Here is a 27,675-nt window from a genome sequence, read left to right as displayed (position 1 = left end):
ACAAAACCTTAATTAAAATGGTGATGAGTTTACAAGTTACATTACTGTTGAAACCATCCTCTGGATCCTTCCTGTGTCCTTATTCTTGGGGAACAGTATTATTAAGCACATAGTTTCTTATCTCCAAAGAAATACACTATCTTACATATAAGGAACCACATAGCCAGAATTTTTTTTAATCCACTTTTTTTTATTAAGGTATTATTGGTATATGCTCTTATGAAGGTTTCACATGAAAAAACAATGTGGTTACTACATTAACCCGTATTATCGCCGCCCCCCCATATCCCATTGCAGTCACTGTCCGTCAGTATAGTAAGATGCCACAGAGTCACTATTTGTCTTCTCTGAGCTACACTGTCTTCCCCGTGATACCCCCCAACACATCATGTGCACTAATCATGATATCTCTCAATCCCCTGCTCCCTCCCTCCCCACCTACCCTCCCCAACCCCTCCCATTTGGTAACCACTAATCCCTTCTTGGAGTCTGTGAGTCTGTTGCTATTTTGTTCCTTCAGTTCTGCTCCATTGTTATGCCCCACAAATGAGGGAAATCATTTGGCATTTGTCTTTATCCACCTGGCTTATTTCACTGAGCATAATATCCTCCACCTCCATCCATGTTGTTGCAAACGGTAGGATTTATTTCTTTCTTATGGCTGAATAGTATTCTATTGCATATATGCACCACATCTTCTTTATCCATTCAACTACTGATGGACACTTAGGTTGCTTCCATTTCTTGGCTGTTGTAAATAGTGCTGCAATAAACATAGGGGTGCATATGTCTTTTTGAATCTAAGGACTTGTATTCTTTGGATAAATTCCTAGGAGTGGAAATCCTGGGTCAAATAGTATTGCTATTTTTAGCTTTTTGAGGAATGTTCACATTGCTTTCCACAATGGTTGAACTAGCTTACATTCCCACCAGCAGTATACGAGGGTTCCCCTTTCTCCATATCCTCGCCAGCATTTGTTGTTCTTAGTCTTTTCGATGCTGGCCATCCTTACTGGTGTGAGGTGATATCTCCTTGTAGTTTTAATTTGCATTTCCCTGATGATTAGTGATGTGGAGCATCTTTTCATGTGTCTGTTGGCCATCTGAATTTCTTCTTTGGAGAACTGTCTCTTCATATCCTATGCCCATTTTTTAAACGGGTTATTTGCTTTTTAGGTGTTGAGGCATATGAGTTCTTTATATATTTTGGATGTTAACCCCTTGTCCGATATGTCATTTACAAATATATTCTCCCATACTGTAGGATGCCTTTTTGTTCTGTTGATGATGACCTTTGCCGTACAGAAACTTTTTAGTTTGATGTAGACCCATGTGTTCATTTTTGCTTTTGTTTACCTTGCTTGAGGAGGTGCATTCAGGAAGAAGTTGCTCATGTGTACATTCAGGACATTTTTGCCTATGTTTTCTTCTAAGAGTTTTATGGTTTCATGACTTACATTCAGGTCTTTGATCCATTTCGAGTTGACTTTTGTGTATGGGGTTAAACAATAATCTAGTTTCATTCTCTTGCATGTAGCTGTCCAGTTTTGCCAACACCAGCTGTTGAAAAGGCTGTCATTTCCCCATTGTATATCCATGGCTCCTTTATCATGTATTAATTGACCATCTATGCTTGGCTCTATATCTGGGCTCTCTATTCTGTTTCACTGGTCTATGGGTCTGCTCTTGTGCCAGTACCAAATTGTCTTGATTACTGTGGCTTTGTAGTAGAGCTTGAAGTTAGGGAGTGTAATCCCCCCAGCTTTATTCTTCCTTCTCAGGATTGCTTTGGCTATTTGGGGTCTTTTGTTGTTCCATATGAATTTTAGAATGAATTTCTCTAGTTCACTGAAGAATGCTGTTGGTATTTCAATAGAAATTGCATTGAATCTGTAGATTGCTTTAGGCAGGTTGGCCATTTGACAATATAAATTCTTCCTATTCATGAGCACAGGATGTGTTTCCATTTATTGGTGTCTTCTTTAATTTCTCTCATGAGGATCTTGTAGTTTTCAGAGTATAGGTCTTTTACTTCCTAGGTATTTTATTCAACTATGAATGGAATTGTTTTCCTGATTTCTCTTTCTGCTAGTTCATCATTTGTGTATAGGAATGCAACAGATTTCTGTGTATTAATTTTGTCTCCTGCAACTTTGCTGAATTCAGATATTAGTTCTAGCAGTTTTGGAGTAGATTCTTTAGGGTTTTTTATGTACAATATCATGTCATCTGAAAACAATGACAGTTTAAGTTCTTCTTTACCAATCTGGATGCCTTTTATTTCTTTGTGTTGTCTGATTGCCATGGCGAGGACCTCCAGTACTATGTTGAATAAAAGTGGAGAGATTGGGCATCCTTGTCTTGTTCCTGATCTTAAAGGAAAAGCTTTCAGCTTCTCGCTGTTAAGTATGATGTTGACTGTGGTTTTGTCATATATGGTCTTTATTATATTGAGGTACTTGCCCTTTATACCCATTTTGTTGAGAGTTTTTATCATGAATGGATGTTGAATTTTGTTGAATGCTTTTTCAGCATCAGTGGAGATGATCATATGGTTTTTGTCCTTTTTGTTGATGTGGTGGATGATGTTGATGGTTTTTCTAATATTGTACCATTCTTGCATCCCTGGAATAAATCCTACTTGATCATGATGGATGATATTTTTGATATATTCTTGAATTTGGTTTGCTAATATTCTTTTTAAATTTATTTTTAATTAATTTTTTTGTTATCATTAATATACACTTACATGAACAACATTGTGGTTACTAGATTCCCCCCATAATCACCACATACCCCATTACAGTCACTGTCCATCAGCATAGTAAGATGCTATAAAATCCCTACTTGTCTTCTCTGTGTTACACTGCCTTTCCCTTCCACCCTCTCCTACATTATGTGTGCTAATTGTAATGGTTTGCTAATATTTTGTTGAGTATTTTTGCATCTATGTTCATCAGGGATATTGGTCTGCAATTTTCTTTTTTTGTGGTGTCTTTGCCTGGATTTGGTATTAGAGTGATGCTGGCCTCATAGAATGAGTTTGGAATTATTCCCTCTTCTTCTACTTTTCTGAAAACTTTAAGGAAAATGGGTATTACGTCTTCACTACATGTTTGTAAAATTCAGTGGTGAAGCCATCTGATCCAGGGGTTTTGTTCTTAGGTAGTTTTTTGATTATCAATTAAATTTTCTTGCTGCTAATTGGTCTGTTCAGATTTTCTGTTTCTTTCTGGGTCAGCCTTGGAAAGTTGTATTTTCCTAGAAAGTTGTCCATTTCTTCTAGGTTTTCCAGTTTGTTGGCATGTAATTTTTCATAGTATTGTGTAATAATTCTTTGTATTTCTGTGGTGTCCATAGTGATTTTTCCTTTCTCATTTCTAATTCTGTTTATGCGTATAGACTCCCTTTTTTTGATAAATCTGTAGTGGTTTATCTATTTTGTTTATTTTCTCAAAGAACAAAGTTTTGCTTTCAGTGGTTCTTTTTGTTGTTTCACTCTTCTCGATTTTATTTATTTCTGTTGTAATCTTTATTATGCCCTTCCTTCTACTGACTTTGGGCCTCATTTGTTCTTCATTTTCTAGTTTTGTTAATTGTGAGTTTAGACTGTTCATATGGGATTTTTCTTCTTTCCTGAGGTAGGCCTGTATTGCAATATACTTTCCTCTTGGCATCACCCTGGCTGCGTCCCACAGATTTTGTGGTTTTGAATTATTGTTGTCATTTGTCTCCCTATATTGCTTGATTTCTGTTTTTATTTGGTCATTGATCCACTTGTTATTTAGAAGCATGTTGTGAAGCCTCCATGTGTTTGTGGGATTTTTTGTTTTCTTTGTGTAATTTATTCCTAATTTCATACCTTTGTGATCTGAGAAGCTGGTTGGTACAATTTCAATCTTTTTGAATATACTGAGGCTTTTTGTGGCCAAATATATGATCTATTTTTGAAAATATTCCATGTGCACTTGAGAAGAATGTGTATTCTGTTGCTTTTGGGTGTAGAGTTCTGTAGATGTCTGTTAGGTCCATCTGTTCTAGTGTGTTGTTCAATGCCTCTGTCTCCTTTCTTATTTTCTGTCCTATTGATCTGTCCTTTGGAGTGAGTGATATGTTGAAGTCTCCTAGAATGAATGCATTGCATTCTATTTCCCCTTTTAATTCTGTTAGTATTTGTTTCACATATGTAGGTGATCCTGTGTTCAGAGCATAGATATTTATAATGGTTATAGCTTCTCATTGGATTGACCCCTTTATCATTATGTACTGTCCTTCTTTGTCTCTTGTGATTTTCTTTGTTTTGAAGTCTATTTTGTCTGATATAATTACTGCTACTCCTGCTTTTTTCTCCCTATTAGTTGCATGAAATATCTTCTTCCATCCCTTCACTTTTAGTCTGTGTATGTCTTTGGATTTGAAGTGAGTCTCTTGTAGGCAGCATCTAGATGGGTCTTGTTTTTTTATCCATTCAGTGACTCTATGTCTTTTGATTGGTGTATTCAGACCATTTATATTTAGGGTGATTATTGATAGGTATGTGCTTATTGCCATTGCAGGCTTTAGATTTGTGGTTACCCAAAGGTTCAAGGGTAACTTCCTTACTATCTAAGATCTAACTTAACTCACTTAGTAGGCTATTAAAAACACAATTTAAAAGTTCTTTTCTTTTCTCTCCTCCTTTTTCTTCCTCCTCCATTCTTTATATATTAGGTATCATATTCTGTACTCTTTGTCTATCCCTTCACTGACCTTAGGAGTAGTTGATTTAATTTTGCATTTACTTAGTAATTAATTGTTCTACTTTCTTTACCATGGTTTTATTACGCCTGGTGACCACTGTTTATCTTTAGAAACACTTCGTTGTATAGCAGTCCCTCCAAAATACACTGTAGTGACGGTTTGTGGGAGATAAATTCTCTCATCTTTTGCTTATCTGGTAATTGTTTAATCCCTCCTTCAAATTTAAATGATAATCTTTCCAGAGAAAGTATTCTTGGTTCAAGGCCCTTCTGCTTCATTGTGTTAAATATATCATGCCACTCCCTTCTGGCCTATAAGGTTTCTGCTGAGAAGTCTGATGATAGCCTGATGGGCTTTGTATGTAATCTTGTTTCTCTCTCTGGCTGCTTTTAATAATCTGTCCTTATCCTTGATCTTTGCCATTTTAATTATTATATGTCTTGGTATTGTCTTCCTTGGGTCCCTTGTTTTGGGAGATCTGTGCACCATCATGGCTTGAGAGACTATCTCCTTCCCCAGATTGGGGAAGTTTTCAGCAATTACCTCCTCAAAGACACTTTCTATACCTTTTTCTCTCTCTTCTTCTTCTGGTACCCCTATAATGTGGATATTGTTCCATTTGGGTTGGTCACACAGTTCTCTCAATATTCTTTCATTCTTAGAGATCCTTTTTTCTCTCTGTGCCTTGTATTCCTCTTCTGTAATTTCTATGTCATTTATCATCTCCTCCACCATATCAAATATGCTTTTAAAACCCTCCATTATATTCCTTAATGATTGGATCTCTGACTGGAATTCATCCCTGAGTTCTTGAATATTTTTCTGTCCCTCCGTGAGCATGTTTATGATTTTTATTCCGAACTCTTTTATAGGAAGATTGGTGAGTTCAGTTTCATTTGGGCCTTTTTTGGGGGTTTGTGAGATTTTGGTCTGAACCAGGTTCCTTTGACGTTTTGTGTTTCTATGTAGTGCCCTCTAGTGCCCAGAAGCTCTTGTCTCTGGGGCTGCTCAGCCCCTGGACTGAGGGTCAGGGGTTGCAGGGGAGTGGTGCTGGTACCTGGGGGAAAGAAAGAGCTGTTTCCTATTTCCCGACTGCTGTGCATGTCTCCACTGCCAGAATCAGTGGGCTGAACACGCAGGTGTAAGCCTCTATGTTTTGTGATTGTAGTTGCTGTAGGTGGGGCTTCCCTCTGGCTGGTCTGACGCCAGGGCAGGGGCTGCTGGTTTGTGAGCCAGGGATGGGCTGGCTGGAAGGAAGGCACAGCAGGCTGTGTGTCATGGTGGCGGGCCTTGGAGCTGCATATCCAACCAGGGAGATGGAGCCCCTGAAGCTCCTGAAAGTTCCCAACCTGCTGGGCAGAGTGCACCTGGACAATCTTGTCTACCTGTCCTTTCTCCTGAGCAGTAAGCTCTGTGAAATTCTTACCCCTTTAGCAGCCCTCTTGCTGTTAGGAAGTCTCTCAGACTGCGCGCCTTTCTTTTGTCCCAAAGCAGCCAGATATGGATCCCTGTTCTCCACAAATGGCTGGAATCTCAGTCTCTCCAAATATTCCAACTGTCTTAGCTTTCCAACCTCACTAATCACCAGAGCGCCATGCAATGTTGGTTTGTGCTCCCAGAACAGATCTCCAGAGCTAGGTGTTCAGCAGTCCCAGGCCTCCACTCCCTCCCTGCTCAGTTTCTCTTCCTCCCGCCAGTGAGCTGGTGTGGAGGAAGGGCTTGGGTCCTACTGGATCACAGCTTTGGTTCATTACCCTGTTCTGTGAGGTCTGTTCTTTTCTCCAGGTGTGTGCAATCTGGCCCAGTTTTTTTCCTGTTGCTCTTTCAGAATTAGTTGTATTACGTATATTTTTGTATCATATGTGGTTTTAGGAGAAGGCCTCAGTCTCACCTCTCACACTGCCATCTCTAATTCTTTCTGATGGCCAGAAATTTAAAAGTTTACTCCAGCATTTGCACTCAATAACAGAACAATTTCATGTTTGCTAGTATTTTCTTTAACATACTATAATGGGGCCAATATCATCATTAAAAGTTTATGGTACTTTTCTCATTGAAGTTTTTAGGGAAAGAAAACCCATATGAATTAGTGAAGTGACTAATTTATAGATTTAAAAGTAAATGTAATCAAAGTATAGTAAGTACAAACTCAAACTCCAACATGTAAGTGAATTCTAGGGGGGCCTACTTTATTTAACAGAGTCATTTGTAATTAAGTTGAACTATTTCCGTATGGTTAAAATGTCCTCTAGATGTATTTTCTTAAGCAGGCTAAGCATGTTTCACAAAATCTTACATTTCTTCTATATTCCTACTTTATTCATGGACATTCTAAAGCTGTTCCTTAACATGGTCCATATTAGAGTGGTTCTGAATAATGTGGCTTTACCATAAATCAACTCTGGAAATCTAGAAATTTCAGAGGGTTCATTCTGTTGGACCTCTTTTCTGATAAGTGTTCTGTGAGCACCTGCTTGTCCTGAATTTAGGACTAGTTTAAGATTGGGGTTTATTTTATATCACAGAATTCCTGATTTCTCATAGAAACTGCTGGCAAGAGTGTTCTGATGGGAATGTGACCCTTACCATCTTGAGAGAAAAATGGTGTTTGGAAAAGGAATTTTGATTTTTGATCCACCATTCATAGTGAGAGTAAATTGCCCTTAAATACATCTTGAGTCCATCAAGATTTCATAATCTTCATATTCTATGGTGTTACTGCCCTTTTCTTTTGTTTAAAAAATTTTATGGTGTATTTTAAGTTAAAATGAAGTAAATTAAGCTGATTCTATTATTAATAGTTTTGAGGCATTTGAACTTAAGCATAGGTGATATTTGGGGGTAGGGCCTTTTAGAGCAATTTTTAACTAAATGTAGAAGCCACTCAGTTTGAAAAAGTTAAGAGAAAATAAACTATGAAATTCATTAAAATAATGCATAAGCAAAAATATCTGCCCTAAAACTGACGAGCCAATATGTTGCATTTTATATGATGTCTCACCTCACAGACAGACAGGATTTTGTCAACAGGTTTCCTTGCTCTGACAGGACACTAAACCCCCCTACCACCTGCATGATTGCTGGGTTGCCTGATCCTGCTCATTCCTAAGTATACTCCCTCCCACCCAGCCTGGATCGAGACTCTCTTGGGAAACTCCTGTTACAATTAACTAAAAATCAAATTATGTCATGAATACAGAGGTGACCATTCTGCAAATTTGTTTTCTTTTGTGGAGGGTAGAGGTGAGGGAGAGGGACATAACCAAAGGAGTGTTTGGGGTACCACAGGAGAAAAGTTAGCTATTTAAATTCAAATTGTGATTGTATTGGGAAAAAACCCACTTTTACGAAAAAGGCTTGTTAGCAATTATGACATTAGCCATTGTGAGAATTAGTATGACAGAAATCACACATCCATGACCTTTTGCTGTGAAGCATCACACTAATGTGCATCAGAACTCTGTGGGCTGCCCAGTCGATGTCAGATTTCTGGGGAACTGGAGATTCCAGTAAAAGAGGTGTGGAGTGGAGCCCAGGAATCTGCGCTGTTAGCAGGCAGCCCAGGTGACTTGGATACAAGAGAGCCTGGGACAGTTTCTTGAGAAACACAAGTCTAGACAAGATCTTTGCTGCTTTAGCTTTAAAAGATATCTCATAGAATCTTAGCTAAAGACCATGCTTTAGTCTAGCTTTCTCAGGTAATATAATAAGGAAAAAAATGTCCCTTAGTTCGAATTGTGTAGGAAGCAATGAATAGACTCTCCTTATTTGAACAAATCTAGCTGCCCCATATATAATAGATGAAGGAATGTTAATGAATGTAAAAAATAAACAGATGAATCCATCAATCTCTCATTCAGTCTTCATTTTTGGATCCCGCATTTTAAAGTTAGAGAATTTAAAGGATTCTCTGTTTTAAGGCTTTGTGACTTCGAAAAGGTTACATGACACTTTCTTTCGTAACATACTATATTTCTGTCAACTTTAAGTTTAGAATATGATGTTGAATTCTGTGAAGATTGAATCTGATGAAACAAAAATTCAGTTTTTAACTCATTTGTACAGTCATCACCACAAGCTGGAGAGCTGTAAAGCTAACACATATGTATTATACCCTGAGAATAGGAGTTCTTACCAAACAGTTAATTTTGGAAGGGTTAAATATTTCACACGCATATCAGTTTCCTTTGACTTTCACTGGCAATCCCCACTTTAACAATAGAACTGAAAGAGTCTGGGTTTGGCTTTTAGAAGGGTGAGCCATCAGGGCAAGTATGATCCCACTCCTCTATCTGAAAGGTTGAGTAAAACATGAGACAACTGAACAAACACAGTGGGATCTGATGTAATGTTCATCAGAGGGGAACATATTTTGAAATGTCTCTTATTCACCTCCCTAGTGATGGAGGGATCCTGCCCTGGGGTTATGGGGATGGCCAAACACATGACACCTGCCCCTGGACAGACATATGGACAGAAGTTCATGAGTCACACGCACAGCCTGGGGGAAAGGACACTGCATGCCCCACAGGGTCACATGCGGGTTGCTCTGGTGAGCAGAGTGAACCACCACAGGCTAAACCACAGGGACAAGTATTGTAGTATCAAGAGGACAAAGTGCTCCCTGGTTCCCACGGGAGAATAATTCTGTGGGTGGCAGGGAACTAGAACCCACTACTCAAGGATAAATAGGAGCTGTGCCCAGTCCCCTCAGGAAGGAACTTGTTCTGCCAGGGGGCCTGATCCACAGAGCAGGGTTGGGAGGGTAATCTGCAGTCAGGCCCCTGCTGTTCTTACCAGCCGTCAGGACAAAACACAATGTACAGTCTTCATTAGGCCTTATACCACAGAGTATATACTTTCTGTATCAATCTGTCTTTTTTTTTTTTCCTTTCCCTAGTGGAAGAGTGTGATCCAGTTACTTTGAACTGCCCAACAAATTCTGATGTGCAACACCAGGTAAGAATGATTTCAGTTATATTTTTACCCTTAGATACATGCTAATCCAACCAAGATTTCTTAGGAATTATCTTCTAGAGCTTTAAATATAAAGAAGAAGAGATAAAATAAGTTTGGAAATGGTCTTTAAGCATCTCAGTTATGCAGCCTGTCTATACAACCTGTTACTTATAGTAACTATGGTAGCTGGAATCTGTTCTTTGAAATAAGTATTTATCAATATGGTGAAAGCAATGTTAATGAGTTTAGAAGAAGAGTTGCTGTCTTTCAGATGTGGTTGGTATGCTGTGAATGGGAACTTTTTAAACTACAGCTTACCTGGATAGTTTAATAATATTTTGGTAGTTTTCATAAAACTTTCACTTTTTTAGATATCAGAAGTCAGACTTTAACATAGTATTCCTATTGTCTTTTTTCCAAAAAGGAAATACATTTTTTGTTTTCTGACTTAAAAAGAATGTTGGTTATTTTAAACTTCAGATGGGACAAAAATGTAGCCCCCAAATGGAGAGTTGCCTGTCATTCCACTGTTCCCCTTTGGAGGTACATCCTTCCAGCAGCTTCCTTGGGTCACTGTGTGTACTTCTTGTTCTGTTCAGTCCATTTCTTTTCACTCCCTCAAAGCTCATTATCAAAATTGCCCAATACTTCACATCTGCTAAACTATATTTAGGGCGATGAAGGTCTTACAAAGCATGTTTTGCCTCCACACAGGCTGGTTTGGTCCTGCTCCTCTTCCATGGTACCACATTAACTTTTGACAAACTTGAAGTTTTTGTTTAGGCTTGCTCATAAAACATCAGTATGTAATAAATCTTTAATAGTGGTACTCTTATCAAATCACTTTTTTAATAAAGCAGAGATGTACAACAGATGATAAAACAAGTAATTTTAATTATAAACACAGCTCTCTTGAAAATTGTCAATGGTGCTGTTTTTAATCTTGATGTGAGGGTCTTCAGTCACCTACGGGGAGCATCATATTCTTTGTTGTTCCTGACACTGAGCATTTTCCTTGGAATTACAGTCTAATGATTGACTTTGGACTTAAATTTAAACTTAGTAAACCTAAGATATACATTTTTCTTTTCTTGCAATCCTTAATTTGTTCACTAAAGTTTTGCTCCTCACCTATTTTGGCACCTGATATAGACGCCCTTCAAGATACAAAAATGCTACATTGTTTAGTTAGTTTACTTTTAGGGATGTCCAAAACCATTTAAGATTAGGTAGAGAATGTAGTTGGGACACCGTTCAGTGTTTTTCTAATTTTAATGTTATCGTCTGGCTGTATGAAGTTCCAGGTTATCCTAAAATTTATCAACTAAAAAGGGAGAAAAGCCTATTTGAGATTTTAAAAAAATTCTGTCATAAAACAGAATGTCTTGTATTCCTAGAAAAAGTAGGACTGCATGTAGCTACTTCAGTTAGTTATTTCTTTGTGTAAGCTATAGGATTTATTCTAACTGCTAGATATCCAGGAAGATTCTTTGAAACCAACTTGACAATCAGAACAAAGAAAACTCACTGGGGAAGAAATGGTTAAAAACAAACAAACAAACAAAAAAACCCCACTGTTCATATTCTATAGCTCAGACATATAGCAAGCTGAAAATATGTTTTCTAGAAAATTTAATATTTGCTGTTTGGGTGACTTTTAACATTTGAAAACTAAAATGCTCTTTTGCTGAGATTTAATTTTAGCCTCCTGTTTTGAATGATGCTAAGGAAAAACTGTGGTATTCTGTTGTCAAAGATCAAAGTTTGACATCTCAGATGAAATTTTATAAAAAATCCTTTACTTTGAATAATTTAAAGTCATCTGTTACAGCTCCCTTACTTCTACAGTTTATTACAGCTGGTATTTGTTGAGCATTTGCTCTGAGACCAGATCAGGACTGGGTATTCTTGGACATAAAAAGAAAAAGTAGGAGGGGCAGGGAGGAGATAGATCCCAGGCAGGGCACACACATCAGATTCTCAGTGTGGGTACAGTTCATGTGTTTAAACATTTTCAATGGTACTTTATGTTAAAGCAAACATTTCCCAGAACCTTTATCTAACAATAAAGTTTTAACGACTTTAACTACATGCAGATACCTGGCAAATGAGAGTAAAGCAAAATTTGTTCCAGTTTGTTGCCAAGAATCCATGCCAAGAGAAGACCAAAGTAACAATAAAAGCAAGGAAAAAAGTAAATATTAGGATGGTAGTGTGGAATTAGAGGCTATGGAAAGAATGACACTTTCCCTTAGTTATGTTGTTTATTTAGTTCTACCAAACTAAAGTGCTTCTTGGGTTTTAAAAACCCCACTGAATTACTGGTTTATTTAGTTGTGATGGAAGTAGCCTACTAATATAAGATGTTAATAATAAAGGAAACTGAGTATAGGGAACTGTTATACTGTCTTCTCAAATTTTCTAAAAATCTAAAACTATCTTAAATAAAAATGTGGTTTAAAAGCCACACTAAATAAAATGTAGAATCTATAGAAATTAAAAAACTCGTCTACAATTCCACTACTCTGATACAGCTATTTTTGTTATTTTGATGTATATATTCCCTTATGTATTTTTTCATATGAATAAATATGAAAACTTGGCAACAATTTTTATGCTTTTGTTATAATATTAGCTTACAAATATTTTACCCAGTTCGTTACATGGTCTCACCATCAATTTGAATGGCCACGTGGTTCTGTCATCTGTGACACAGTAATAGATTCCAGGATGAGTGTCTGAGGGCAGGGTGGGAGCATTCCTGTGAGAAGATTGGTGGAAGTGAAGGCTCTGGGGTGAGAGTCAGGGACAAATACTCCTTTTGGAACTGAAGTACTGGGAGATCAGAGGTGATGAGGCTGAAAGATGAGTTGGAGGCAAGGCCCCAGAGCCTCGAATGCCAGATGGGGTAGAAGGAAGGGGCTTAAGGGATGGTCCCATGAGCATACCCGGGACCCCCAGGGGAACTGGAGAGAAGATCAGACTAAGTAGGTTTTAAGCCTGTGACCAGGAGATGGTTGCTACCAATAATATAAATACAGAATTCAGGAAGAAGGTAAGCTTCATGTGTTGTTAGGATTGACTTTGTGGGTCTCAAAAAAGAAGATAAAGGTCTGTAGAGTTCGGCTGCATGAGATTGGTGGTGGTGCTGATAAGTGGTGGAGGGTCAGCACTGGGTGTTAGCACAGGGGTTACGCAGCAGGAGGTCCCAGGTGAAGCCCTATGAGTGGGTGAGCATGTCGAGGAGAGAGGCCTCGCAGGAAAGCAGAGAGGCGTGCCAAGCATGGAACCTTGGTGAACCCCTTGTTTTAGAGGCTGAGGAAGAAAGGGGCTCAGAAGCAGACAGGGGCAGCCAGAGAAGAAAGCTGTCTGTGGTCAAGGCAACTGCTTCCCTTCCTAGCACTCAGCCAGCTTGTAGTTACACGTGTGTGGGTGGTGTCGTCATCTCCCTGCGAGCAAGGACCGCTGTGCCTTTCTGCTCTCGTTGGTCTCCCTATGCCCAGTATACAGGGAATCTCAGCACATATGTGCTGGATAAAGAGAGGGAAGGCCAGGATTGAGCACCACCTCAAGTGCCAAGGAGAGGTCTGTCGGCTTCACCAGGGGACATGATATGGTCCACAGGGAGGCCTACAAGGACACCCTGGGATCTGTCCAGTCAGATGTTACTGGGACCCTCTAGAAAGTAAGTCAGTCATAGGGACAAACATAGTTGCATGGCTCACAGAGTTAGTGGGTAATAAGGAAGGTCATGCAGTTCTGTCAAATCCATTAAGGTAGCAAGGGAGAATAGCAAACCCTTATTTGAGAGTGGTGAGAAACACAGAAATAGCTTCTTTTTCAGGATGGGAAACATTGGAGTTTGAAGGGTAAGGTATCCCCAGGAATAGAGATATTAAAAACTGAGGGAGAACAGAAAGAAGTAGACAAATTAATGGGATTTGTTTTCCCCGTGGAAGATAGAGGATCGATTTTCTAAGGAAATACTGATAACATGAAGCATACTGGTTTCCCTCAAGGAATTTGTAGCCTGGAGGGAAGATAGGATATATGTGCACATATCTATAAATATGTTAGATAAATACAGTTATCAAAGGCATAGATGGATAAGTCAGCATTTAAAAAAATAACCTCAGCCCTTTTTCAGAGGCAGGACTGAAAGAAGGCTGAATGGGCAAAGATATAAGCATTCTTTTTAGATGTAAAGACCAGTTAGCTAACTTCAAATTTGAGTTGTGCCTTGAATAATAACACTTGAATGGGGCAGGAAGGGAGGAAATCTAGCCAGGATATTAGGAGGCTAAAAAGTTTGTTGTGTATATCTAGCAGGGAGGCCATAGGCCTTCATGGACCAGGCAGTGGTAGGATAGAGTTTGATTAACTGAAAATAGATTGCAGGGGACTAGCTGGTGAAACATCTGTTCATCCATTCATCAGGTATCTGAGTGCCAGGAACATAGGACCACCACTGTCTAAAGTGCTGGGGATGCATGCGATGGTGAACACTTAGCACTTACAGTGTTAAGCATTTAGCATCGAGAACTCCCGGCCAGGAAAGCAGAGGAGGTGTGTGGAAGGAGACTCCCAGAACGGAGGCTTTATAGGCAAGCAAGCTAAGAAACTCCCCCTTAGATTCTCAGAGGGGGAAGGGATACCTGATTGAGTTCATTCAATGGGTAAGCAAACTCCTTTGAACAGAGAAACACTTGTTTCTTCCACCTCCAGTGTTCCATCCCTGTTACAGCCCTGGGCAGCCAACACGTCCTCTGAACAGGACTCTGGGAAGGGCCGCTGCTCAAGTGGGAGCCTGGGTGCCAGCCAAGGTGGGCATATGGACTCCATCTCCTGGGCCCTGGGGAGTTCCTGGAAGGGTCTTCTGTGGAATGATGGGATAAGCACAGTCTTGGAAAGGTTCTCCTAGCAGGGACTTGTCCAGAGAATGGGTGGGAAGAAAGACTGAGGCTGGTACACCCCAGTGGCTGTTGCGCTCACCCAGGCATGTCATCCCCAAGGCTTGGATGCAGATGTGGAAGGGAGAATAATAGGACAGTGCAAATGAGAAACATCCATAGTAGTTATCTACTAGGGCCACTGTGACAAAACACATAAATGGGGGGTCTGTCCCAGGCCCTGCCCCAGGCTTGTGGGGGCCCTCTGCTCCCTGTCTTTTCATATCATCTTCCATCTGTACGTGTCTGCCTGTGTGTCCAAGTGACCCCTTCTCATAAAGACCCCAGTCATACTATTCTAGGGCCCACTCTCATGACCCCACCTTAACTTGATGACCTCTGTAAAGAGCCTGTCTCCAAATGCAGCCATCTCCAAGGAACCTGGGGTTAGGATCCCAAAACATCTCTTTTGGGGGCACACGATTCAACTCTTAAAAATCTTTAAAAACAGAACAAAACAAGGACCAAAAACAACACATTTTGAAGATGAGATGAAAAGGATTCAGTGTCTGTCCAGACTTGGGACTGAAGAGGCAGGAAGAGTAATTTTCTTTGGAGAATCCCAGTTGGTGACCTGGCAGTGGTGGGGCCACAATCAAATACAGGAAAATAGCATCCGGATAGCAGGCAAGGGGAAGCAAGGTAATCATTTTAAGCTCTTAAATGTCATCAAGCTGATAAATGGTTTATGGGGTGTAAGGAATAAACAGGGCAGCTATGTACAAATCTGTACTGTGCAGAATGTTTCTAATGGTAAGAATGCTGCAGAGAAGAATGGAGCAGGGGAGGGCACAGGGAGCACCAAGGCCAGGCAGGAGTCACCATTTGCAATAGGGAGTCAGCAGCAAGCTGTGCTGTCTGCAGGGCACCAGAGCAAACGGGTTTTTAGGAAGTGTTAGAGAACAGAGACAAAGCAGATGTGGAGAGCACCCAGGGTCAGCGCGTGAGCTAAGGTCCAAGCAGCCCCGCTCTGCCACCAGGAGCCCATGGAGGAGCCAAGCTGGCAGCACATGCAGGGTAACAAACACACCTCGAGGCACTGGTCTCAGGGGCTCTCCCAGGCCCATGTGCCCCAAGACAGAGGTTCTCGGGGGTTTTCTAGGACTCTCTCCAGTGGCTGAGTCCTGTTATTTGGGGGGAACTGGGGAAGTGGAGAGGCATTAGTGAGACCACCCTGCCAGGCATCACTGAGAAGAAGGCAGGCAAAGCAGAGGGAAGGAAGTGGTACAGGAGCTGTGGGCTCCCAGAGCAGCAGAGGACAAGCAGAACCTTCCTAGACCTAAAAGCTTCATGTGTGATTCAGATACACTCCCCTCCCTGCCCCCACCTGAAATCATTGACCAGGAAGGATAAAGGGTCTGCCATGGATTAAATTCATCTATTCCATAGCAAGGTTGATGTATGAATAATCTTAGTTTATCTTCACATAAATCTACAGTTGAAGTTAATGTGCCTGTTCCACTTCATCTGCCATATCCTCTTGCCATCCTCCCCTATTTGGCCATTTTTGGATAATCCACGAGCCTGGCACATTGCTTTGCACATAAAAGGTGCTTCAGATATTGGCCCTGCGAGGGGCAGGGGTCCCACCTGCATCCACTAGCTGCTGTGTGATCTGGCACAATAGGCCATCATGAGAATCCTAAGCACAGATGTAAAAAACATGGAAAGACTTATTAGTGGCCCACAGAAAACAGATTAAATTTTCTTACTGAAAGTTTTAGTGCCCACCTGTTATCTGCTTAGGCTGTGGTTCTGGACCCTGACTGCACATTAACATCACTTGGGGAATCTTTATAATATACCCATTCCTGGGTCTCGTGCCCCAGAGATTCTAGCTGAAGTGGTCTGGGGTAGGTTGCAAGCATTGACATTTCTTAATGTGCAGGAATTTCACTGTGCAGCTAAAGTGAGGAGGTGGGGTGAGTCCCTGCACCCGCAGGGAGGGGGAGGCTCTTCACTTGGCATGTGTGGGTGCTCCTTCCTGCTGCCAGGTATGGCCCTGTGTGGGTGTCTGTCTACAGATTTCCCCTTTTATAAGGACACCAGCCAAGTCGGATTAGCACTCACCCTAAGGCTTCATTTGAACTTGCTTATCTCTGTAAAGAACTTATTTCCAAATAAGGTCCCATGTTGAGGTATGAGGTTGGGGCTCCAGCATATGAAAGTGGGGAGACCCAATTCAACCATGCAATGACTTGGTGTTGATTCTGTTGCAGCATTTATCATGGAATCTAATACTCAGTAGGCATTTCATAAGTGGACTGGATGGATGAATACATAACTGCCAGCACCTGGGGTACTATGCATACTGGCCACAAGAAGAGCACCAGACATTTCCCAACCTGCTAACCTCAACTCCTGTGAACTATTTTGCTTTATTTGCCATTCGTTCCGTCTATATGTGTCATCTTATATCTTCTCCTGTGCGTTCCTCTTTGGTTCTACTCCCTGAGATCCAGCCATATATGTTCACTCATCCTTTGCCAAGTCACAAGGCCTTCCTGACAGTGGGCATTCACTATCTGTTTAAAAATGTTAAATGTAACTGTGAAACAGGAGTACAAATTCCTCCTGTTAAATGATTACTTTTCCATAATAAAAATAATGATCTTATCAAAAAAAGATGAGGGAAGTATTTTTTCCTCGTTTTTCCCTTTGCATGGTGTCTTACCAGTGGGCTTCAGCTAAGACAAGTTCACTGTGAATTCAATGTAGCCAAAGAAATGACAGTAGAACATTTTTGGGGTGAAAGGGTTATACCCAACTTTATTCCCATGGTGGCAGGTGAGTCACTAGAATCCCATTCACTCAGAGTGAGTCTGCATACAGCATGCTGGTCTCTGCCTCTAGGCCTCGCTACTCACACAGCTGTCTCAGTCTCTGTCCTCGGTGCTGCCACCACTCCAGCCTCTGCTCTCCTAGAGCCTTGCAGTCATGCCACTATGTTGCTCAGAGCACTGGACAGGGCTCTTTACGCAGAGTCAGTAACGACGTATTGCCCACACTTGTGTAGTGAGGTAGCCGACCAGGGCCAGGTGAGAATCCTGGCACAGGAACCTTCACTTTATCCACACATGGGTGTAACTGTGTTTTGTATAGACATAACCATACTATACAAAGAAAATTCATCTCTTCTGCAGCAAGGAATTTTTTTTCTTCACTTAATTCAGTGTCACAAGCACTTTTTATAAGAAGTTAATTTGATGTAATCAAATGCATAATAGTTTCAGTTATTTTTAAGACCAAAAATTATTCCAAGCAGTTATGTAAATGAACTGATTAACCTTTCAAAATGACCCTATGCAGGCAGACTCGCTCTGAGTGAACATGATTTTAGTGACTGACCTGCCACTGTGGGAATAAAGTTGGGTATAACCCTTTCTCCCCAAGAATGTTCTACTATCTTTTCTTTGGTCACATTGAATTCATAGTGAACTTGCCCAGGGCTGAAATCCATTGCAAGACAGTCCCCCATCAGGGACAGCTCCAGCTTCCCACTTCCACATTGTCCTAGCTGCAGAAAGGCTGGGCCCAGAGTCTTCGCAGATGAACAGACACATCCCTGTGAGGAGTGAGTGGCTGATGTTCCCCTTCAATCAGGCACCCCCGTCCAGTGGAGATCTTGGGTTGGCAGAGCGCCTCCCCTTCCTCCTTGGGGGTGGAGAAGGGAAGCAGCCACAGCTCTCACTTCTCCCACTAAGAGGAATCTCATCTGCTTATACAAGATGCAGGTGGAGTTGGGGTAAGCATCATACCACCATTTAGGGGCCCTCTTAGCTGGTCCTTTGGGGTTTACCCGGCACCTTCCTGTGAAATAGATGCATACCATTGTCCTCAGCCTGGGGCCCCCATCAAAACTCTTAAGACACTAGGAAAACATCCATTGCATATCCTGTTACAGTCTATTCTATACCATAAGGCTAGTTAGAATTTCCCTGTTATGGGACTTTGAGACTATTTAAGGCATTTTTCTCTTCTAAATACTGCTGTGGTGAGCATCTGAGTGTCAGTTCCCATCTTCCCCGCTCCCCCTCCCATGTAAGGCTATATGTGTCTTAGACTACATTTACATCTGTATTTACAGACTAGACCTAGTGAGCCAGACTGCCGGTTTGTTCTTCCATGGAACAAGTTATAAGAGCTAGAGTCAGTTCCTAGTGATAAATGCCCCCAAATAAAAAGAAGATGCTATTTTCTGTTGAAAGCCTATGAACAGCTTGGTGATTTCTTCAAAATTAAACAAGTCTTTCAGAAATAAAGTTCCACATTATGTTACCCAGAGTAAATAGGGGGTAGGGGCACAAACCAATTTTTAAGCTGTGGGATGCCAAGCTTGCCAGTCTGTCCATAGCACAACACAGGGTACAGTCTGATGGGCAAGACTGAGGCTCTCCCTCCATTGTAAGCCAGAAGCCTATGTTAGTTCATGACTGATGATGAAGTAGCAGCCCAAGATTGTGACTAATCTTGTATCTTGTTTATTCACCAAAGAAACAGAGATCATTTCTTTCCAAAGGCACATTTTGTATCTTAAGTGGGACTCTTTCTTGTGGCCTTGATGCTCACCTACCCTCTGTGCCTTCCTCTCGGGCCTCTGGGTTCTCACCTTCTCCCAGCTCCCCCACGTGTCCTGCCTATTGTGCCTGATTCCCTAAGTCGGTGCCATCCAGCTCTAAATCGGCTGGCTGAGGCATTGCTAATCCTGACAAATCAGAGAGACAGGGCATCTTTGGACCTGGAGGGGACAGCAGAAATCATGTTCATGATTTGTTTTACAGAGGAGGGAACCAGAGATGCAGTTGATGAGTGACAGAGTTGGGACTGAAGCCCTTGTCTAGGGTCACTTCCCCAGGTCCATCCCCAATGCCCCACTTTGAGGCCATAGTAGCTGGTGTTACCAGTTGCTGCCAGGCCTCTTGCCTTCCCTAACGGCAATCTCTGGGGAGATTTTAGGCTTTTCTATGGTTCTAAATGACTACCATGGATAAAAACTACTGGAACAAAATTGATACACAGAGAGGTTGCTCCTTTCTTTAAGCTGGACTGAGAGGTTGTTGGGAAAATCCTGTCCAACAGCCTTTGCAGAGCAACTGGCCCACCTGACTTTCTGCAAACCTGAAGCGATTATGTGCATTATAATAATAGGGAATGGACCCAACCAGCATTTGCTGTAGATGATATCTTACATGAGTCAGCCCAGCAGGCCCCTACCTGCTCTGCTTGATGTGTAGCGATCCTTTCAAGCTCCAACAAGATCTGTTTAATGAACTGGTGAGTACTTTGGTTTGTTCTCTAAGGGAAAAATCTGGAAGTTCTGGTTTTAGGAAAACATGGTAGTTGTTTCCTTCATCCCTGATGTGAAGTTTAGAGGAACCTCATTCTCTACTTGGAAAAACCAGAAAATTTTCCCAAGAGCCTACATTTGGTGTGTTTATCTCCATGAGAGGGCCTCTCGTCAGCCTGGTAGTCGCTGTCTACCAGTCTGAATTGACTGCATGTTCTTAAAACAGGCTGTATGAGAGGGTCCTGGATACTGAGCTGTCTGGGCAGTTAGAGGAGGCAGAAGGAACTTCACAGAGTTGGTTTCACTAGAATGGAAAACTCCTTTCTCTCTTTGAATTGAAGTACTAGTCGCTCTTGGCCTTGAGCTCCTCCCCCTGTTCTTCATTTGCCCACCTTCCCCTCCAGCCTCCGGAGTTGACCTCTCGCTCTACTAAGGTGATGAAGGGCATGCCATCCCTAGAGTGGATGGACAGATACACTCACCACCAGGAAGTTCAAAGTGAGTGATAGCAGGTGAAATTGATTTGGATATTGACAAATCTGAACAATTTTGCCTAAAACAGAGAATGATTGGATTCTAATCCCATTTAGTACTTCCTCTGGTTGTGTCATCTTACTTTTTCTAGACTAACTTTATTTATCCTAGGCAGCAATCTCTAGTGACCTGCTCCCTCTGCCTGTGCCATCCATGAGAATGACCGCATCTCGTACCCCATGATCACTGGGAACAAACCATCCACCTCCAACTCTGACGTTCGGCTCTCTGACCCAACCTAGTCTCTTCTTTCTTTCCCTCCCTCCTCTGCTGGTGAGCTCAGCTCTCACCAGCCTCCTCCCGCCAGGCATTTCGGTGATGCTCTTGCTGACTTTGGGATGTGCCTTGCCAAGCCATAGGCTTGGGTCAACGAGGACCACCTGCATTCTGTTTTTGATTGCTGGAGGAAAGAATGAAACACAAACTGCTTTTCCCTCTACAGATTCATGCTACCCAACCACAGCCATCACCACCCTTCAGTGCTTTTCTCTTTAATGAACCTCCCAGAGATGAAATTTTAAAAGAAAAGTCATACTACAGATAGTCACTAACTTACAATTGTTCAACTTACAATTTTTTGACTTTACAATGGTGTGAAAGCAATGCACATTCAGTGGAAACCGTACTTCAGGTTTTGCATTTGGGTCTTTTCCCAGGCTAGTGGTTTGCGGTCAGACCCCCTGTCATGATGCTGGGCAACGGCTGTGAGCCACATCTCCCAGCTGGTCACATGGCCATGAGGGTAAACAACAATATCCTTCCAACCATTTTTTACTCACACAAGCCTTGTGTTTTCCAATTTCAGTACACTATTCAGTTTTTCAGTAAACTACATGAGATAGTCAACTGTCTGTTATGAAATTGGCTTTGTAATAGATGAGTTTGACCAACTGGAGGCTAATGGAAGTGTCCTGAGCACGTTTCAGGTAGGCGAGGCTACGGTGTAGGTTAGGTGTGTTAAATGCATTTCAACTTAGGGTATTTTCAGTTTAGAATGAGTTTTATAGGACGAAGGCCATTGTAAACTGAGGAAGATCTGTAGTCTAACTTGATGTTGCCTATTAATGCTTATGTCTTTGACTTATTTCTACCTTTGGACCAAGTCAAAATAAAATATTTGTGGCAAGACATGTTCAAGCCGAAGGCAAAATGCCTTCCTTCCAGCACTTAGTGATTATTTCCGAAGGGCAGGGTAGGAGAACTTTGTTTACTAATCATTAAATTGTACAGTCCTCTTTTTTATCTGCTCTAATTATGTGACTTAACGGCTGCTGTTCACATTACCATTTAGTGCTCTGTTGATTATAATATCTTTGAATTTCACAAGTGGATTACAGTTGCACTTAAACTTGCAGTTGGGGTGGGTGTCAGGGCACAGCCATCTTCACAGGCAGTTGAGTGTGTAAATTGATACAACTTTCAGAAAATCATTTGGTAGCATTGGTTACTCATTGATCCAGCAATACCACTTTAAGGACCCAATCCCACAGAAATCACAGCAGAGTGTGTCTGAGATAGAGTTGCAGATAATTTACATGCCCATCAGTAGAAACTGGTTGAATAAAATTTGGGTACATGGACACATTGGAATTAACCATTAAAAGGAGGAGAGACAACTGATCTTTAAAGATATCCATAATGTATTATTAAACAAATAAAGCAAGTTATAGACTAGTATGGTTTGGGGCTTAAAAATATCTCTATATAGATGCCTATGATTAAAGGAATCAAGAAGAATGTGCCCCAGACTGTAACCAGTAACCTCTGGGGAGGACATGGGATTGAGGGGTGGGATGAGAGATTGAAGGAAAAAGAGGTTTACATCTCTTGTTGCTTTTTAAAAACCAGTATGATTTTGAATACTTTTTTATAAATGTTTTGGGTATTTTTTAAGTAAAAAAGTAGGGAATAAATCACCCAAACATTTAGATAGTATTTAGGCTCAATAAACCTTTATTCTATTAACAATTGAAACCAAGTGGTCTTTCTCCAGCTCACCCACAATTATGCACCACAGAAAAATTATAGGCTGAAGTGAGGAATTTATGGGTACACATTCTTATCTCGCAGCCTTCAAATAGTCTCCTATGGCCTAGGATTTGTGAATGTGAGAAACACAGGCAAAACTGCCTACCTCTCTGTATTATCCATATCCTGTGGTCTGTTTGCGTATGTGCAGGCAAACCATAATCTCCTGTAAAATACGTGGTGATATTGCTGAACAATAACTGACTCTACTTCATACACAGAGGGAAAACCCCACCCTCTTTTATCTCTAACCATAGCAGAGTATGAAATTACACCACAGCAGTCTGGCCTCAGAGTTGCAGGAACAGCTGTACGGCATTTGAACCCCGCTTCAACTCTAGAAGTAGCGAGTCTTCTTTGTAACTGGATACAAGATGCGTGAAAAGAAGTAATGTACACAAACCCGCAGATTTGCTGGCCTCCCTGCAAAGCACTGCAGCATTTATTCCAAACTTCCACTCTTCCATATTTCATTCATTCTTCCTCAGTGAAACATCCCCTGTTCCCTGAGGTCTCACTTGAATTCTTGCCCACCTTTGTGCTCCCTTGGCAGCCTGTCTGTGCCTTTGGAACACGTTTTATTCCTTGTGGTATCATATTTATGCCTGTGTCTTTGTTCCATTACTGGATTGGCACCCTGAGGAAGAAGGCAACAGTCCCTTTGTCCTATTAGTCCAGGCCTGGAATGGTTTCTTATGCTGAATAGGTGCTTGGTCAGTGTACCTTAAATTCAATATATTTCTAAAAGCCTGTTTCTGAAATATATTTTCAAATAAATAGATATTCTAATTTTCTGTATGTATGTTATACTTCATTAAAAAGTAAGTCTAAACTGTTATTACAATAACAGAAATTAATTTGCATGAAAGGAACTGAGCATAAACTGCATAAAAAAATCAACAGAAAACCCATGACCTAGTACTAGTGTTTAGAAGTGGATGATCAGTAAATGCATTCGGAAGAGTTATGCAGATGCTGGGTCTGTGATGGGAATCCATAGCACTGTGAGCTGCTTGAGTTTCACTGGTTCTACGATGGGACAGAGCCCCGAACAGTCTAAGTGCATGCGCTATAAAAGCCCCATTGCTGTTGCACACCTAAGTGTTTAAAATCTTATTTTCAAAGCCTTTTACTACAATATTTTCTTAAAGCAGAGAGCTCAAGCTTTAGCACCAAAGCTAGGTAACAATACTGAACTGGTACCTCCAGCGTGCAAGGCACTCTTAGGTAGGCATTCCTTCTCAGGCTGTTTGCCTGTGATCTGGGTCACTGCCACCATGTGAGCAGTGGGTTCTTGGACTGGCTTTCCTGTGGTTTCCAACCAGACTTAGGCTATAATCTGGGTAACCCACCTGTTGAGTGCATTCCCTCTTGGCCTCCCCTTAGTTTGCAAAATTATAAAGATGGAGCTCTTCATCAATTAGCTAAGCGTAGACATTTAATGATGGAATCAGACAATCCAGAAGAGCATATTTCACAGAAAACTAGCCACTGGCTACCTGTTGGTACCTTCTGTATGAGTGTGTTGGCGCCTTGGGCCTGTCAGGCTATCCTTACATGTGGACTGCGCATGGAGCACACATCATCTCTCAGTCAGGTTCCCCCAGGATGTGTTCTTGGCCCTGGGTTTCTGCTGCTTGGAGCCCGGTGTGAACTCACCAGGTGTAAATCTCCAAAGGTGCCTCTTGTTTGGCACCAGGTGCCTTCAGCTCCCTCAGCGAAAATGGGACCTCACTACCGGTCGCTAAACTAACCAAAGGCAAAGTTAGTGTAACCTCACCAGCTTCCTTTCTGCTCAAAGAATTCTTGGCAGCAGTTAACACATTTGCCCAAATGTAAGGTAAATCCCTTGTATTCCCAGTGAAAGTTTTTATAAAATGGGGCTTTTCTTTTGCCTGCTTGAATACATAAAACATCTGTGTCCAATTCTACGATACCTTCAGATTTCCCAAGGAATTAAAAAAAATTTTTTTGTAGTACAGTAAACATAATGTAATATTTGCCATCTTGACTATTTCCCAGTGTGCAGTGCCGTGGCAATGAGTTTATCCACATTGTGCAACTGTCAGGACACTGTCATCTTTCCAAAATGCAACTCTGGCCCCACTAAATGCTAACTCCCCATTCTCCCCACATCCCACCCTTTGGTAGTCATCATTACTTTCTGTCTCTTTGAATTTGACTCCTCTAGTCACCTTGTATAAATGTTATCATACAATATTTGTTCTTTTGTGACTTATTTTACTTAACACTTTGGCCTCCAGGTTCATCCGTGTTGCAGCATGTGTCAGAATTTCCTTCCTTTCTCAGGCTGAGTAGTAGTCCATATTTTGTTAATCTATTCACCTGTTGATGGACATTTGGGTAGTTTCCATCTTTTGTCTTACCTAGACCTTTCTCTTCTGGCATACAGACCCAATCATATCCAGAAATATTCCCTTCCACAAAATGAACATTTTATACTTGACCTTCATTCAGAATTGAAACAAGACCTATGAACAGAAATCTGCAGTGTTTCATCACTGGTAGCTTTTAGCTCCTAAGAAGCACGTGGAGAAGCAGATGAGCCAACCCAGGAAAGCCTCAGGTGCCTCGCACATAGTAGGAATGCAGCAGAAGTAAGTCGTTCAGAAATCTGGAAGCAATGAGGGAAGAAAGAAAGGGGCAGAATGAGAGGTTTGGTTTTAGGGACTGGCTTAGCATAGGAGAGACTTGTATACACTTTGAGGCTTGGGGGTAGGGTCCCCTCAAGGAGAAGGGAGAGACATGTGATGAGGAGTGGTGGGGGGTGTCAATGAAGCCCCTGTCTCATTTCCCCAGCTGTCCTGGGTTACTCACAGCTAAGCTCAGTGCCACTCTGACCCACAACTCTGTCCTCTGTGTTCCTGGATCAGTTTTAATGGGATCAGCAAGTGCTCAAGCTTGTAAGGCTGAACACCATTCACTCCCTCAGACGCAGTTCCAGGGTCCCAGGGACGCCGCAGGGCTGGGCCTCCATGGCCGAGTCACAGCTCCCCGAGTCCTCAGACTCCACTTCCTAGAACTGGGCTTATGTAAGGTTCTGACCACCAGCCTCCCTCCTGAGGGTTGACACTGGCTCCAGCTGGCACTGAGTGTCATCTCCCCACATTCCCTGCTGGCATGCCCCCCCCCCGATATCCCAGCGAAGCCCACAGCCTCTTCTTGAAAGTGCCCATACCAGCTGCTTCCAGAATCATCAAGAACTTGCTGCATCCTCAGCAGCCTGTGTCTTGTCCGTGAGCTGTCCGTGAGCTGGATCTCTGCTCCCTTACCCCCTCAGGTCACCCCTCAGGGCTGATCTGGCCCCGGAGGCAAGTCCCATGTTGTAGTGAGAGGCCACCTTGCAATGGTTCTGAGTTCAGTTAAATCCAACTGACATTTTTTGAACACAGCATCTGAGCTCAGTGCTTGTGACATAAAGACAAACAAGGCCATGCCCCCACTTCATGTCAGTGTCATTAAAAATGTGTGCACAGGACATAAATCAAGGGTAGAGTATGGGCATGGAAGATGAAAAGACACCACATCTTTGGGGCTCAGAGCAAAGGAGAAGAAAGGAGGCAAACACATCGGCCCAGCCCACGTCTCGGGATCAGAGGCATGAATGGTTTGTGGGCCTTCAGCAAAGAGGAAAGGGTTTGAAACAGGGCCCCGCAGGGCCTTAAGGAGGACGGTTAGAATGGAAACCAAGCAGGACCGAGGAGCAGACAGGACCCAGCCGAGATCAGGTACGTGATCTCATGAATGTGTGAGGTTTGCCACTTCTCTTTCCCCAGCAACACTCAGCCATTTAAAGCAAGGCTGGTAGAGTGGAAAGCAGAGCGGAGGGCTGGCAAGGGGTCCACAGCTGACAGGCAAATCTAGGGTATTTTTAAACACATCACTAAGATGCTTGACCATGATCAAATAGGGGGGAATCCAGGTGAGACCAGAGGGCAGAGTGGGGAGTAGGCAACAGAATCGGTGACCAAGGAGATGAGGCCAAAGAGCAGGGCTGGAGGGAATGAAGCACCTCAGAGCTTCACAGAGAACGGTTGTCCCTCCCCGGGTGGCAGCACAGACTCGTTCCTGTATCTAAGTCTTCTTTCTTTCCTCCCTTCCACAGATATTGGGTGGTATCTGCCTCAGACATGCTGATCACCACAATTCGGTATGGACAAGAGCCTTTGCTTTACAGTCTGGAGTCTAGTGCAGAAGAGAGGTGCTTCCAGCCTCTATAGCCAGTGTGACAATGCCCTGGTTTTCTCCTGGGGCACCCCAGGCACAGCAGAAGGCTTTCTAGAGAAGGGGATGCCTGAGCCGAGGCCTCAGAGATAAGAGAAAGTTGAGCAGATATAAAGCTGGGGTGGGTGACATTCCAGGCAGACAGAGCCACAGTGTGGCTGACTACCTCAGAGTCCTCACCACCCAACTGGGAGAAGCTGGCTTTTGCTTCCACCACTTGGTCTGAACAGCTGTCAGAAATCACTCATCTCCAGACCAAGTCTTTGTCTTCATATGGCCATTGGAGCCCCCAACCTTTCCACAAATGCTTGTGCTGTTGCTTCCTGCTTCTATCCCCTCAAGTCTCCTGTTTCTGCTTTCCTTTCTCATCCCTCCCTTGCCACTGAAAGGCAAGTGTTCGGTGCTCCGTGAGGCTGGGCACACATCTTGCTCTCTGGTGCCTGTCTCCCGCTCTGTCATCACTTTGGCAGCCAAGCGTCCATCCCTTGCCCTGGCCTCTCTTCAGGACTGGTACCATGTCTTCCTCTCCCATGGACAGCTCACCATCCTGTCCATCGCATCTTCACCACCTGCTCCTCATTTTACCTCCTTTCATTCCCCCTCTTGGCTGTACCTCTGCAGGCATCTTGCTTTATCCCTTCCTCTGCTGGGGAGTGGGCTGGGGTCTCACCCATCCTTGCCTGTGAGTCCTCCATGCTCTCCCTGCCCTCCACAGCCTCGTGGATGTTTCCTGCTCTGATGCTGGACTGCTCTGAGGATGCCCTGCCTTCAGCAAGAGCCTCGTAGTATCTCCTATTGTTCATGATGAAGTCCAGCTCCATAGACAGGCTTTCAGGCCTCAACTGAGCCTCAGTCCATTTTTTCCCATCTCATTTGCCTCTCTTTGCCCTCTAATTGCTTTTGCTTAGGGAAAAATGCCCTAAGGGGCCCCAT

General features: G+C 42.4%; 1 protein-coding gene across 4 annotated transcripts in view; it reads left to right on the top strand.

Annotated features, from left to right (window-relative positions):
* EDARADD (EDAR associated via death domain) overlaps positions 1 to 27,675 on the top strand; it is a 91,694-nt gene that overhangs the window by 13,283 nt on the left and 50,736 nt on the right. For 3 of the 4 annotated variants that reach the window (XM_073241259.1, XM_037007308.2, XM_037007307.2), the window contains exons 4-5: positions 9,641 to 9,699; positions 26,624 to 26,668. In XM_073241259.1, coding sequence (XP_073097360.1) covers positions 9,641 to 9,699; positions 26,624 to 26,668 — 104 coding nt within the window. The remainder of the gene's footprint in view (positions 1 to 9,640; positions 9,700 to 26,623; positions 26,669 to 27,675) is intronic. The other variant, XM_037007310.2, reaches the window with a different exon arrangement.

This window comes from Manis javanica, chromosome 7, assembly GCF_040802235.1.
Source record: "Manis javanica isolate MJ-LG chromosome 7, MJ_LKY, whole genome shotgun sequence".
In the NCBI taxonomy this organism is placed as follows: Eukaryota; Metazoa; Chordata; class Mammalia; order Pholidota; family Manidae; genus Manis; species Manis javanica.
Note: the sequence above shows the minus strand (reverse complement) of the source record. Positions and strands in the feature narration are given on the sequence as shown.